Source organism: Penicillium arizonense (assembly GCF_001773325.1).
Source record: "Penicillium arizonense strain CBS 141311 chromosome Unknown PENARI_contig004, whole genome shotgun sequence".
NCBI classification, from domain to species: Eukaryota; Fungi; Ascomycota; class Eurotiomycetes; order Eurotiales; family Aspergillaceae; genus Penicillium; species Penicillium arizonense.
The window spans coordinates 111,429-126,589 of record NW_019173281.1 but is presented as its reverse complement, the minus strand read 5'-3'; the positions used below and the strand labels follow the sequence as shown (position 1 = coordinate 126,589).

At 47.6% G+C, this 15,161-nt stretch overlaps 5 protein-coding genes across 5 annotated transcripts; 4 read left to right on the top strand and 1 right to left on the bottom strand.

Annotated features, from left to right (window-relative positions):
• Positions 1-431: 431 nt before the first annotated feature.
• PENARI_c004G07955 (bZIP transcription factor) lies at positions 432-1,251 on the top strand (the record flags this gene model as incomplete). The annotated part of the gene is made up of 3 exons (XM_022629263.1): positions 432-484; positions 533-767; positions 823-1,251. The coding sequence occupies 3 exons, from the start codon at positions 432-434 to the stop codon at positions 1,249-1,251; spliced, it is 717 nt and encodes a 238-aa protein (XP_022491216.1).
• A 1,316-nt stretch (positions 1,252-2,567) lies between these two features.
• On the top strand, positions 2,568-3,828 carry PENARI_c004G01569 (NAD(P)/FAD-dependent oxidoreductase; the record flags this gene model as incomplete). The annotated part of the gene is made up of 3 exons (XM_022628944.1): positions 2,568-2,796; positions 2,845-3,639; positions 3,692-3,828. The coding sequence occupies 3 exons, from the start codon at positions 2,568-2,570 to the stop codon at positions 3,826-3,828; spliced, it is 1,161 nt and encodes a 386-aa protein (XP_022491079.1).
• Positions 3,829-4,455: 627 nt separating this feature from the next.
• On the top strand, positions 4,456-4,685 carry PENARI_c004G04585 (uncharacterized protein; the record flags this gene model as incomplete). Its single annotated transcript, XM_022629092.1, has 2 exons — positions 4,456-4,492; positions 4,549-4,685. The coding sequence occupies 2 exons, from the start codon at positions 4,456-4,458 to the stop codon at positions 4,683-4,685; spliced, it is 174 nt and encodes a 57-aa protein (XP_022491231.1).
• A 1,924-nt stretch (positions 4,686-6,609) lies between these two features.
• PENARI_c004G03573 (uncharacterized protein) lies at positions 6,610-7,065 on the bottom strand (the record flags this gene model as incomplete). The annotated part of the gene is made up of 2 exons (XM_022629041.1): positions 6,610-6,857; positions 7,056-7,065. The coding sequence occupies 2 exons, from the start codon at positions 7,063-7,065 to the stop codon at positions 6,610-6,612; spliced, it is 258 nt and encodes an 85-aa protein (XP_022490967.1).
• Positions 7,066-8,683: 1,618 nt separating this feature from the next.
• On the top strand, positions 8,684-14,815 carry PENARI_c004G10134 (uncharacterized protein; the record flags this gene model as incomplete). The annotated part of the gene is made up of 14 exons (XM_022629378.1): positions 8,684-8,767; positions 8,891-8,989; positions 9,990-10,031; positions 10,080-10,119; positions 10,773-11,173; positions 11,227-11,436; positions 11,824-11,874; positions 11,925-12,018; positions 13,282-13,485; positions 13,539-13,615; positions 13,689-13,780; positions 13,828-13,878; positions 13,927-14,030; positions 14,781-14,815. The coding sequence occupies 14 exons, from the start codon at positions 8,684-8,686 to the stop codon at positions 14,813-14,815; spliced, it is 1,584 nt and encodes a 527-aa protein (XP_022490807.1).
• Between the last annotated feature and the right edge of the window lie 346 nt (positions 14,816-15,161).

Genomic DNA, 15,161 nt, shown 5'->3' with positions numbered 1-15,161 from the left:
TATCACATATAGGTCGTGCTTAGAGAAAGATAACTCTCGTTTTAGATTTGTTTTCGCTTTAAAAAGCGAGTCTGTAGATACTAGATAGTCTGAATACATTTACTTATAGTGTAAGCCAAGGATGGCTGTCTCATGCAATTATTGCCACATGCAAGTGCGAATCAAAATTTGAATCATCCTTAATTACTTTAATTGAATCGTTTAGTAAATCCAATAAAGAATGATAAGGTATCGTAGGATTGCATTGGCCTCTTTCGGTGACTGACGACTCCGCACCTTACGCGGGTTGTAGATCGGAATGAAAATATCGGGATTCAGGCCGAATAATAGCTGTATGAAGATCGAGTCAGCTGATCGGCCCTCTCTTTTGTTCGCAGATTGAAAATGGACTTCATGGACATCTTCTAATCTGTACATCCTGAATAACAACAATGCCACCCAAGCGCAAGGCACAACATGCGGACAGCGGAGATGTTGAGACAAAGTAGGTTTTGCGACAGAAGCATGCTTGAAATTATCTGACCTCAACTAGGAAACTCCGCAACCGGGTATCTCAACAGGCTTTTCGTCGTCGACAGTCGGAGTATGTCAAACAGCTTGAACGCAAGGCCAAGGCTTACAAACCGGACAACGAGCGCATTATTGAACTTGAAGAGGAGAATAATTCGCTTCGTGAAAGCTTGATACAATGCCACACAAAATTGGAGAGCCTACACACGACAATATGCACGCTCAGTGATGGCATTGCTCGGACATTGGATGATCCTGTAAAATGTCTTGCCTTATCGAGAACAATCAATGTGATTCTCATAGATTTTCTAGGACGAATCTGCCAAAACCTCCCCAAATTACAATGAATTGATTGAATCGCCGAAGAAGTTACATCCTCACTCGTACACCACCTCGAAGAGTAAGATTCGAAAAGCAGAGCGAGACATATCGTTTGAGGGCGACGAGCCAAATACGTTGGAGACCTCAGTCGATACAGATATCACCCTTGACCCTAAGACACCTGACTTCACTTGTTCAGGATTAACCCATGAGCAAGAGCCGAGCATTGTAGCTCCCCTCCCAGATATTTGGACACACGAGTGCCAGATGGGACCAGCTTCATATGGCGATTGCTTGGCTGCTAACGATGCAATCAGCCAACAATTGAACATTGAATGGGCCCCGTCTAATTCACTATTTTCTGAACACGTAGGTGCTTTGAAGAGCATTCTCAAAGCAAAGTGGGATGGTATGGGATGAGGCCCAGAGTCCTATGCCCACCTATAAGCAGCAATAAGGAGTGTTATCATGACAGTTCCACAGCGTTGAAGGCATCTGGATCACACGGATGGATATAACTTGGTGGTCCTATCGAGATTCTTTTTCTAACGGGTGGATGATTATGGTTCTATTCAAGCCAACTGAAAGCGGCCTCATGGATATATAGAAGGGAATATACTTCGATAGTTGCAGAAACAAAACATTCAATTTCAATGTCACCTAAATAATATTTTCAATGCAAGTATTACCACGGGTACTCGATGTCTAACCCGAATTTGGACAATTCAATTGTGTCACTTCCAACTGATTATCCGATGTGATCACAGTTGAATGACTGAGTTTTACACATGTCTCCAGGTACCTGGGGAGTATGCTCGACCCGACTAAGCCTTGGAAGTTTTGAATTGCTGTGGAGAGCTGTGTGAAAGAAATATATATATCAACCCCAACCTTGTAATAGGCTGGCCAAAGCACTTTCAGCGAATATGGCACCTCTATGACTAGCAATGAAAATTGGGCGGTAACCAGATACAATAAGTGAAGCATAGATAGGTTAAAAAAGCTTCCGAACGGCCGTGAATCGAGTGTGAGGGTCGATTAAAAGAGAACTACTGTAACAAGATCATGTCGGTGTAGAATCCGGATTATTGAAGAACAAAATCGAGATCGTTTAGAGAACCGAAAACCTTGCCGATCGCATTGTTCAAAGATGCAAGTATGCAAGTTCAATGGGATCAACCGAGATCTAATTTCGCGCGCAGATTTCGCAGTCAGGGGTGTAGGCCAAGAATCTACGTGTACTCAAAATTCCGAATCCCAAACGAGTATAGTCCAAGAATTGTCAATTAGGACGACTTCTTTGATATCGTTTCGTTGGGAAATACTTATATCTGGGGCATTGAGGTTGCAGTTAGACATACTTAGACATACCTTGTTGCTGGAGCCACACAGAGAATCACCTATGGCAGACATACATGTACAATCCCGAGCCTGCATTGTGATCTGTGCAATGCTGAATGAATGTGCATTGGCTGATCTTCAAGCTTCAGCCAATCAAAGAGTGATGCAGTGGCCAAAGTCCTTGCGGTCTCTCTGCTTCATGCAATAAATATGCAAGGGATGGACGATCGGGATGGACGATCGCGATGATCTTGTCAGCCCAGCGCCGAGACGCACGAAGTACTAGTTTCCCCACACGGGTTTACCCGTTCGAGAAATCCAAACATTCAGGGGAAGAGCTATATAAAGCCCTCGGTTTACAGTCATGGAGGAGTTCTGTATTCCAGCCAGCCATCATGGTCAAATCAACCGCCCTTCTCTCCGCCTTCTTCTCTCTGCTGGCTTCCACTGCCGCAGTGACTGTGCCTGACACTGACTATGATGTTATTGTCGTTGGTGGCGGTCCGGCTGGTCTCAGTGCGCTCAGTGGTGTCTCTCGTGTGCGCCGGACGGCGTTGATGATTGACAGCGGCCACTACCGCAATGATCCAACTCGGGAGATGCACGATGTGATTGGCAATGACGGTAAGCATAGAGGTGCTGCACGTCTCATCACTTAGCTAATTATTCCAGGCACTCCTCCGGCCAAATTCCGAAGCCTTGCGCGTGAGCAGATCCTGCAGTATGACACTGCCACTATTGAAGATGATACCGTCGAGTCCATCGATCCGATTGAAGGGGGAGACTTCACTTCCTTCAATGTGAAGATAACCAACGGAACAACCTATACTGCACGTAAGATTGTTCTCGGTACTGGTGTCTACGACATCCTCCCCGATACCCCTGGATTGAAAGAGGGCTTCGGCAAGGGTATCTGGTGGTGCCCCTGGTGTGATGGTTATGAGCACCGCGACCAGCCCCTCGGCATGATTGGTGATATCACGGACATGCTCTCCGACGTCCTAGAGGTGCACACTCTGTACAGCGACATGATTGCCTTTGTCAACGGCACTCAGACCCCCGAAGGCGAAGCTCGTGCCGCAGCCAAGGTCTCTGACTGGAAGGAGCAGCTCGAGGCTTGGGGCACCAAGATCGACAACCGCACCATTGCCTCGATTGAGCGCCTTCAGGACGGCGGCAAGAACCGCAGCGACACTGAGCATGCCCAGTATGACAAGTTCCGCGTGCACTTCACTACTGGCGAACCAGTCGAGCGCAATGCGTTCATTATCAACGTTCCCACGGCCCAATACTCGTCGCTGCCTACCCAAATGGGTCTGGACATGGCCGGCGACAAGATCAATGTTACCAGCGGAATGCGCACCAGCGAACCTGGTGTCTTTGCTGTTGGTGACGCGAATAGCGACGGAAGTACAAATGTGCCTCATGCCATGTTCAGTGGCAAGAAGGCCGCTGTTTACCTTCATGGTAAGTTTCACCGTGAAATCCAAATTCCTATTTCTAACAGACTTGATCACAGTTGAAATGTCACGTGAGGAGTCGAAGTCCAAGGTCTCCAAACGTGAAGGCCTCTCCCGCCGTGAGCTCGAGAAGGAGGCTGACCGCGCCATTGGTGACAACCTCGACAAGGTGTGGGAACGTGCTCTGAGGATGTAATTAATTCATTCCCCCGTAGTACCAAGATAAAATCCAATCAAAATCACCAATATACAAAACCAAGAGTGTGTTGACGCCTCGGCCCGGAGCAGCCACCGATCCCGTTATAACTTAATATAACTTAATCTTCTTAATCTTTTCATTCTTCTTATTAATTTCTCCACATGCTCACTAGTTCTACTTCGTTTTGAATCCTTGACACATCCATTGGAAGAGGAATGTCCAGTTCATGTAAGGGTCCGTGTAGTGGAATGTGATACTCCAGCTTTCCACTCTTCTATTCAACGTGCTGCTGTTCTCAATATTAAACATACACGTCTTCACGGAATGACACGGATGCCATTCACGTGCTTACGCAATCGAGCCCCCAGCTGTTGCCAGTGTTCGATTTCGAATAGCTGTCCTAATGATATGCGGGGAAAATCTAATCTTCTGGGACAGTTGCCAGCTGAGCTGGTAGGGAGGTGAAGAATAGATCCATGTTCAATTGCTCGACTTGAACTCGTAAGTCATTCATGTTCAGCCTCTACTCTACCTCCGTGGAAGTAGAAAAGAACTAAATTTCGTATCTGCCATGTGTACAGCAATAAGAGCTGCCTGAATGATCCAATATCAGTCCCACACGCTATGTTTAGTGGCAAGCGTGCTGCTGTCTATATCCATGGTAAACATACCCTACTATAAACCATATCGAAGACTGCTAACCAAGTTATGTCACAGTGGAAATGTCTCGCGAAGATTCGCAGTCCAAGGTCTCTAAGCGCGATATCTTGTCTCGCCGCGAATTGGAGAAGGAAGCCGCTCGTGCGATTGGCGAGAACCTTGAGCCTCAGTGGAAGCGTGCTCTACATATATAGGAGGCGCGAGGACCCGTGTGTTATATTGTATGACTGCATAATCTTGCTATCTGTACTCCGTAAATAGGGATGTGTGACTTTGTCGAATGCAACGAATGTCTAGTGTCCGCATACTGCGAAGACCGAGCCAGGACTCGAATCCACCCATGATGTTGCCGAGCGCACATCGATCTTCCTGATTTCTGAGACAAATGGCATTTGGGGCATGGGCTTTTGTTGTTTCTGCTGCTTTTGAATGAACGTATAGTGAAGGCCCTGTTGTCTGAATTTAACGCCCAGTTGCGAGAGTCTAAACTGTGATTGAGCCCGGGATTGCAACTGTCTTATGACACCCTAGAGCTAATTGAAGTTAATCGCTTAGGGAATAGCGGCAGGGATTTGTGGAAACTGGGACTATTGCTAATATCCTAAAAGTAAATCTATCTTATAGAATGGAAGGTATGCCACGATTAAGTCGAATAAAAGGATTTATAATGTTATCGATACGCGATCTACGATACGAAAGTCAAATACATTCCCGTATTAAGCTGAAGAGTTTTATTGGCGTGATATATATATTGATTCATGAATTGGGAAAGGTAATAGCAAATTGATGGGCTGGCTGACTGCTTAGAATACATAAGAACCTGATTGTCTGACTGAATGTCTAGAATACAAAAAATTATTGGGTAACTGTTCGCTGCTGGCTGATGAATCTGGTTTCAACGCGTTTTGGTGAATTGACTGTGAGTCTGAAGAGAGTCTTAAAGGATTGCCTGGCTGGCTGGCTGATATCGGACTGTGTGGCTCTTGATTGTGCGTCTGAAGAGACGAAAGGATTGCCTAAAGGATTGCTGAAGGATGCCTGGCCGGCTGGGTGATATCGGACTGGGTGGTGGATTGACTGTGAGTCTGAAGAGAAGGCGAAAGGAGCGAAATGATTGCCTGGTTGGCAGGCTGAACTTGAGAGCTGATGATGTGGATATTCGTGTGTTGCAAGTCAGTATTCAGCAACGGTCTTGTTGACCGATTTGGATCAGGTTGGAAGCCAACTGAATGATTTGATTCGGTAGTCTTTCGAAAAAAGTCACATCAATGTGTAGGCACTTGAGTGCATATTTGAAGAAGAAACTGAGTGTTATCCTGGTTTGTTGGCTGATTGCTCAATTGTGGTAATGTGTTAGTCAGGTTAGGGGCCAGAAATTGTCAGTTGGAGCAACTTCAAGCTTGCCAGATTCACCGCCAGCGAGCGGGTGATTGAAGCTGAAAATGTGAAACATCCAGACATCGAAAGGGGAAAGAATATGGAGCAGAAGCATATCGGAAAGCAGCACATACATCAGAAGCAAGGAAATTGAATCAGACCACACAAAACAGAGAGCCATTCATTGGACACAAACCGAAAGATAGACAACAATTGGGAAAGCCTCAGCTTGATTGAAGGGGGTTGAATGGAAGTGGAGGCATTGGGTGTAGAAAGATTTGCGGCTGCATGCCTTTGAATAGGGGGCGTAGGGGGAATAGGTTCGAATGGAAGTCCCGTGCTGAATACGAGCTTGAACTGAATGGGTATTGTTTTGCTGAGAAGGCAATGTCGAATTCGCGATCACGGGCGATCGATAGTTGAATTGAAAATATGAGCTCTACGACTGTGACGGAATGGTTCGAATTGTGATAATGGGGGAAGAAGAGGAATGAATTGGACAATGAGTCTTTGAACTGAGGTTGAAGGTTGAAAGGTGATAATGGGCGTAAGAGGAGGAATGAATTGGAAAAATGAGCCTTGGAACTGAGGTTGAAGGGTTGGAAGGTGATAATGGGTGTAAGAGGAGGAATGAATTGAAAATGTGAGCTGCAGGGCCATGGCGGAATGGTTCAAATTGTGATAATGGGCGTAAGAGGAGGAATGAATTGGAAATATGAGTCTTGGAACTGAGGTTGAAGGTTAAAAGGTGATAACGGGTAAAACCCAAAGAATCGAAAATGTGAGCCTTGAAGCTGGGATGAGGCGACGATCTCGGCGCTTTGTGGTCGCCGCTCCAACTCTCAACTGCACCTTGATTGCTCCCACGCGCGCAACAGTTGAAATGGCAAGGATAGCTGTTAGAGTCGAATCGAAAATGTGAGCCCGGTGATTAGAGTGAAAGGTTGAAACGGCGACAGCGGAGTAAGAGGAGATCTGAATTTGAGACACTATTTCAAATGGTTAGCAAAGTCAATCCACTTGAAAGAAAATAACTCACCAGAGGTTGTGCTTCCTCGCCACCACAAGTAGGCACCTCATATTGATTCCAAGGACACGTAGAGGAGCTCAAGTCCTCCAGACGCGCATGGTCAGATGTCCTAAATTAACTCAGGACTAATCGCGCCTGCATCTGATTCGCAACGCACCAATGGGCATGTCGGTCTCCCTGAACATTCAGGAGGCTCCCTTCAAAGTCTGCTGGGATCGCAAAAGGACTTTGGTCAGCGTAGGTCAATGTTCGTATCATCAACGCTTCAATAAACGTATTCTGAGCTTGTGGTAGCTTCACCTTTCGGTTACTAGTCATCAGCGCCCCGTAGAGGCCCAAGCTAGAAGCTGATGTTCACTAGAACTCATGGACGTTCCAGCACCGTGGCCAGTCCACAATAATTTGTTTCATGAAGGGTTCTGTCGAAAAAATTACCCGAAAATGGGATAATATATATCGAAGGCTCAGCGGCGGAGAACCAACACTGTCGGCACGAATAAGGCGTTTCTGCCTCTTCATTTCGTGTGACGCACGTTGCAAAACAGCAACATGAGCTCTGTACATACAGCTGCCACGTGGAGATCTTTCTATAGGCACTATCGACATTGGGTGCCTAAAGTGTCCCAAGAAATTCACATGAAAATTCCCTCAATGAGTTCGTTCGAGATATACTTTCTTGACCGAGGATTTGAACGCAACAAGCGTACCAAATTGGACCTCAACACCTTGAGACGGCCTTTGATAAAGCCGGAACATTTGTTGCCTTTCCAAACTCCTGGACGCGTCTGCTAAGGCACGCGTCCGGAGATATCATGGCCGCACCCGACATAAGGGGTTGGTCGCGATGGCTTCTTGCAAATTTCAGCATACACCCCAGATCTGCTCTCCTTACGAGCATAGGGAAGACAGAGCAAATCAGTCTTGCGAATCTTACGGTGCTCAGAGATACGCTTAGTCTCAACTAAGATTGCACGATTAAAACAATCTACGAGGGGGTCTACGCTTTCAGTGCGCAATAATTTCCAGGTAGCTTTATTGATAGGTTGATCAACGTTCGGCCAATCTAGCTTATCATCCATGCCCAAGGCTTCACCTATCAGAAATACAAGGAAGAGGCCGCCGCTGGCAGCGACACCGTAGGCTGGCGCCGCGAAGCGCGAAACAAGAAAGGTACATTGTATTACTTATTGCCTTCTTGCACTGTGACATTTGCCCGTCTTATTCGGGGTTGCGATCTTATTTAGGGCCAGTGGTTTAGTAGCCGAAACAATTGAGTGATCTCTCTTTGTATATCTCTTTGTATGTCTCTTTGCATCTACGTGGCGTATCACGGGAATGGCTGCTTGCTACAAATACACGGCTTAGTGCGGCTGTTACCCGCTTAGGGGCGCGGCTGTTTACGGCGGATTATATATGGGAGATGGTTGCTTTGATCGAGAGGTCTTTAAATAGTTATGCGGATCTGTTGGAGTAGTAGATGAGATGAATAACATACACAATTTTAAAAAACTGTAACCTAAGGGACTCGAAAGTGGGCCAAAAAAGAGGTGAAAAAGAGAGGCCAAAAGAGGGCGAAAATAATGTATATAACAATACATATCTAACTAGGGCTAATTGCCGTAGATAGTCTGCTCCACTCAATCAGGCCTTACTTGGCTGATCCCCTCTCAATCACATCCAATGCTGTGGGACCACTCCAATTCCGGCTTCATCTTTCGAGTCTGACAACATCATACTTCCCCACCTATAGGGCGTATACAGATGACTAATACCGTTATGGTCGACATGACCCTCCGCGATGCGGGTTCTCCCTCTCCCTCCCCTCTTCCCCCTCCTTCTCCCCGCAAGGAACCCCAGCCGACAAGGCTGGTGACGCGGCCGATAGGGCCGATAAAGTAAGTAGCTCCTCATATCCATGCATCCAAGACTTCAATTTACTGCCTTTATATATACAGAAGCATCGAGAGGGATTAATACTAATATCTAATACAGAACTCCGACAAGAAGTCCTCCAAGGGAGGCAAGAAGACCACCGACGGTGGCAGCAAGACCTCCAAGGGAGGCAAAAAGACCTCCGATGGAGGCAACAACGTAAGTTCTGTTTAGTTTTCATTCACATCTTCCAAAAAGTAGCACCTTCATGTATCTCGCATGGTCACTTCCTCTGCTCTTCAACCTCCGCCTGAATGGCCCGTTTGAGGAACCTCAATATGGTCACCTCGACACTTGATGATCAACAACCGTGGTCGTCCATCTTCACATTCTCCCGCTTGATTATTCAGTCTGGACGATTAGCCTCATTGGTTCTGCGACTTCATTCGTCGTCCAGTTTCACCGGTCCTACGGCCTCAACGATCGTCCAGCCTCATTCTCCAGCTCAGCCACTACCTCCAGATTGGTCATACCGTCCGAGTGGCCAGATCCACCGGTCTGGTATTGGTTTTCGCTTGATCACCACATCTGAATGGCCCGCTTAACGATTGTCCTGCCTCATCGGTCGTCCAGTATCGCCGTCGTGCATTGCCTTCCGCTTCATGATTCATCTTGAATGTCCAGCTTCAATGATCGTCCACCTTCGTCGATCGTACACCGTCACTGTCACCGATCGTCCAGCTTCACACCAATCTCAATTGGGGGAACTGCAAGCCCTGCCGGCACTTCAAATGTCCAAGTTCAGCATCCAGCGCTTTATCTGCTTGGGTAGACTGTATGGTCTGCTAAGCTGATTGTCGATGATCAGTGAGCTTGATTGTTCAGTCTTATCACTGTATCCCGCCTGTTTCAATGTCCGCGTGAGTCGCCTCTCCAGCTTTACAGCCCGTTCAGTGACTGCCTGAACTGCACATTCCACCGGCAGCCAGGTATTTAAACTGGGTCTCTCGCGTTGCATCTGATGATTTGCGCACAACAAGTTGCGCGTTTCAGTTAAAGTCGCTCACTCCCGTGAGAGTGTCTAACGCTCAGCTCGTTGCGTCTGATACTCCGCATAGAGCAATTGAGAACCATACGCATATCAGCATCAAAACCAGTTGCCCCACATGACATACCGATTTATTGTTTGGTCTGTTGAACTACGCTAACTAATTCATAGAAACGGGCAAAGTTTGCCAACCCACATGAGTGGGTCGATGAGGTAAGTTTCCAAAGTTTCACTTTATTGCTGCATTTCCGACCTTGTTAGAGCACATTCATCTTGTATGCACAATCTTTTGTAACAAACGGTCATTGCTCGGCATATCGACGTGTCCTGAAGTGGGCCGACCAACTTTCAATTGATGCGATTTGATGCGGGTACACTGCTCGTATTTGCACTGCGATCCGACGTGTCTCGATTCCTGCAAAGTCCACACTGAATTCGAGATCAACCTGTCCGGAATTTGCCGAATGTTCAGTGCTGGTACTTGCACTACAATACCATGTGTCTCGATGCTTGAATCGCAACTCGATTCCTCTCCGGCTCCCCGACCGGCTGTTGGTTCAGGAGACCATGCTGGTGTCACATCTGGATACATGAACAATCCATGCATAATTCAAGACCGAGAAGTCCTGGGTTCAGCGTCCCGTTGCTCGATCGGTTGCTCGCACTTGCACCCAATCCGACATACCTCGATACATGATCAATCCACGCATAATTCAAGACCAAGAAGTCCTGGGTTCAGCGACCCGTTGCTCAATCGGTTGCTCGTACCTGCACTGCAATCCAATATGCCTCGATGCATGTTAAGTCGACGCTCAATTGAAAGTTGACGTGTCCTGGGCTTGGCGTCTCTCGGTTGTTCGTACCTGCACTGCAATCCAACATGCCTCGATACATGCTGAGTCCAGCATGTCGTCTGGGGGTGAGGATTCTGATTCGTTCCCACGCCAACACCAGCGTCCCTGTCGGCCGCTCCGTCTGCTGCCTCCGGGTATGCAGCCTTCCTCATTGACAACCCCACCATCGCTGCCCTCAGCTTTGGTTCCGGTGCAGTTGCTTCCGCTTCTTCTGCGGTAGAGGATGAGTCTCTGGAGTCCGTGGGTTTGGAACCCATAGTTCCTGGAACGGTGGCGTCTGAATCTGCGCCAGGTGGATCTTCCTCTGTGGTTCCCGCTGGCCTTGACCTCCAAGGTTCAGCCCCTGAGCTTCACCCGGGCGAACGCGCATTCCGGTGTCTCGGCTGTGCCCAGATGGGTGCCCGCTGTATGTTCACCAAGCTTCGCAAAGGCGCGCCATTGTTGAAGTGTGACCGGTGCTCAGACAAACGTCGTCCCTGTGAGCTGCCACCCTACGATCCGGTGGTCCTAGAGGCACATGCTCGCGCATTGCTCTGCCGTGACCCGAGGATAAGGTGCTGCAGACGAAGGGCCCACGGTGGGAACTGGCTCGGGCCCTGAAGAATCGTACTGAGGCCCTCAACAAGGATCGTCGTCTCTCCAAGGCGAAGGCTGAGGCCGAAGCTGCTGCAGCAGTGGAAGCTCAGGATGATGTTGCTCCGGCGGCTGATTCTGAGGACGATGTGTCCATGGAGACAGGCTCCGAGGCTGGACCTGCGGAGGCGGTGCGCAAATAAAAATCAACGTGTCCTGGGCTTGCGTTTCTCGGTTGCTCGTACCTGCACTGCAATCCAACATGCCTCGATACATGCTGAGTCCACGCTCAATTGAAAGTTGACGTGTTCTGGGTTCGCCAACCGGTTGTTAGCTGATGCAATCAGTGTGATCTGATACATTGTCTGATGCTCATCTGCGGGGACGCTTGCCTCAAGTCCATGTGCAAGCCATACGTTGACCATTTTCAATTTGGCCACCAGAACTTGATCCACAAGAAGATATGCCCGATCGCTGCAATTTATATTGCAGGCCGTGCATCGATGCGTCTCAATTTGAATACCTTAATGTTATGCATACGCGGTTAAGTAAACAGCACTAACATAGTTTGAGTATAGGATGCCATTTATTATGGCTTCATTGAACAAATGGCCGCCGCGCGGACCCGAGTAAGGCTGATACTGAATATACGACAAATGATAGGACTGACAGTATATAGGCTGCAGTAGAGGAAGCCATTGCTGCCCGCCGCTCGGGTGACCGTGTTCGCCGCCCTCGCCGTGAGGGCCACTCCGGCAACGGAGGGAAGCGAAGTAAGTTAAGATCCCTTTCTTAATTCTTGCAGTTTCACAATTGCCCGTTTGCTCGGGAATGCGATTTCCATTGCCATCTTGCGAGGTGTCACCTTGATCGGGATTGCGGTCTCAGTTGAGGTTGATCTCAGTTGAGGCTGATCTCCTTCGTGGTTGCGGTCTCGTTTGAGGTTGATCTCTTTTGAGGTTGCGGTCTCGTTTGAGGTTGCGGTCTCATTTGAGGTTGCGGTCTCATTTGAGGTTGCGGTCTCGTTTGAGGTTGGTCTCGTTTGAGGTTGATCTCTTTCGAGGTTGATCTCATTCGAGGTTACGGTCTCGTCCAAGGTCGGCCTGAAATTCTTTCTTTATCGTATCATTCGTATCATATGACAGTCTGCTAACAGTATCGTAATAACAGGCAAAGCGAGCAAGAAGGACGAGCGAAAGTAGTCCCTTTCATCAACGGTTTCGTAACTCGCGCCCACTAAATTTCATATTGTCCTACTACTTGTATTGTTAAAGCGCAGCGGCACTTTGTCGACCTAAAATCAACGGCTATTCGGATCGAAGGACTATTTAAGTAGTAGTAGATGCACTCCTTTAATCATGTAGATTTACCTAGATCCTCAACATGGACATGATCCCTGTCATGTCGTTCTCCAGATAGCTGGTGACTTTCTCGTCGCACCCTTGCTTTGTGGCTTCGTACAGTTCTTCGCTCTTCCATACGGGCGATCTTCGCAATTGGGTCTTCTTGAGGCAGCGCGAAACGGGTCATGCATGCCTCTTTCAGCCGGATCTAGTCTTGCTTCATCTCTCTGTGCTTAATATAACTTTGAAAGTAATACCTAAAGAAAGAACTAAGGAAAGAATTTAAAAAACGCTGAAGGGAACGATTAAAAAATATATAGAGGAGCGTTTAGAAGAAAGTCTAAAGAAAAGTTCAGAGAAACGCTTAAGAAAACGCTTGAGAAAACGCTTAAGAAAACGGTTTAAAAAACGGTTTAAAGTCTAAGCGTAAAAACCGAGTCGAAACATCGACAGGCAAACATACATAATAGATACATAATAGATAGATATATACCTCCACACTCTCAACCTCCGCAGATTTCATGCAGCGAGATCAGGTCCCGTGTGCTGGAGCTCTCGCTTTATCCTCAATTAGATGGTCATCGTTGTCGGTTACCGCCTAGTCAGGCATCGTGTACTGGAATATCTGGCTGAGGCTCTCTCCTTCCTCAGTCGTTGTGTAATTCTGTGGTGAAGTGATTGAGAGGCCAACAGATGGCCGCACTCCTCTTTCCAAAGAGGCGGAACGACAACGAGAACGTGAGGCCTTCAGGAAACGGCAGAAAGCTGGACTGGCACGGCTAGATGGCCAGAACACCGACGAGCAGGCTGATGACCACGACGAGGATGACCAGAGGTGGACTGGAACTCACCTGCACGATCTCATGACCAGCCCGCGGAAAGCACGGTCCCTAGCAGGTACACATGTGAAGTGAACAGCACCGGGAGCGCTACTCCAATCTCAAGCGCAGCAGCAGCTCAAGTGGATGAGCTCGACGAAGAGACCGCTTCAGACTCCGATGACGATCTAGATATCCAACACGAAGCGGTTATGCTACCGCCTCCGAGGAGTGCACATTCTATGCCACGGAAACACCAATCTAATGATAAACATTACCCAGCGTCTTAGGGACTCTGCTTCATGGCTGCAAGGCTTTCAGGTTCATCATCGGATTCTTCCTGCTCAGCGTGTTGAAATCGAGCAAGGAGACCAGTCTGGTGCATAAACTTGGCAACATTGAAAACTAACAATTTGTACAGGATGCGGTCTATCATGACCTCCTGGACGCTTTCCTGTCCCGGAGCGCTCGAGTAAGTGATCTGATATGTAGTGAATGCGGTAGAATACTGATTTGTTAGCGTGCGGTCGAGGATGCTGCCCTTGGGCGGCGCAATGGTGGTCGTGGCGGTGGCAGCTGCTCGCACTCGCCACCGCAGAATCGGTCGCTCTGGCAACGGCGGTAGTAAGTTCTTATCCTCTATTCATTTCCCCTATTAGCTCCTATTACTCTCATGGCTCGGTTGTGTTATGACTCGGTTATTGACCGATAGCACATATTGTGGGAGAAGAGAAAGCAAGATACTAGTCCTAAATAGGAAATAGATGCTGTTTTCGAAAACTTTATAGAAATGAAGAAATTGAAGAATTTGCATTGAATCAGCCATTTATGGAGCTCTCCGACGCTTCCTAAGGCGATCAGACCAGGAATCCTCGCGGGAATTCGGGAATAGCTTCAGGCTCAGAATCGGATGGCGAATCAGGCTGTAAGGAAGCCATTGTAAAAGGCAGTGAAATGGGTGAGAATGAGAAGTAAAATGCATCAAAAATGTAGCAAAAATGGGTGGAAAAATGGGAGGTTTGAAGGTGTACTGTAAACAACAATTATGTACTACAGTGGAACAGGAGTGACTTATTTTTACTAGTAGTTTACATAGTAATTAGAGGTACCTAAGCGGGGAGTTAGTGCCTGGTAAATCAGGCCAGGAGTTGTGTTAGCATGTAAGTTAAAGGATTGTGTCTATACCAGTCCCCTATAAAAAGGCTCATCTCCCTCCTTCTCGATCTCTCTTCTTCTTTCTCCCCAACCGGTACGCTTACATTGCCAGTAAGTCTTCATATTTCACTGCCCCTTCTTAGTGCTCATGCCCATTTGATCTTTTCTTTATCGTTATTCGTATCATATAACAGTCTGCTAACATTATCGTAATAACAGTTAAGGCAACGAAGAAGCAGAAGGAGCAGAAGTAAGCTCCGTCGAATCAGCCGTCAAGTTTGCACCGAGCGCTTAATTATTTTCATGTTGCTCTTCTATCTGTATCTATTAACGCGCGGTAATGCCGCTAGGGTAGATGCTTAAATCCCCCTAAATCTAACAACTATTCGGATCCAAGGACTATTTAAGGAGTAGTAGACGAACTTCTTTAATGTAGATTTACCTGGGTCAGAACCCAGTCACTGTTACAGCCCATAATCACGATGTCGGAGTACATCCTCTCCGTGGGCAATCTCTCATCCTGTTTCGCGCTTCCGATCCAAACTTGGCATTTTGCCCTAAGTTGCCCAAGTGCTGTTTCGCCGTGCTGATCCTTAACAG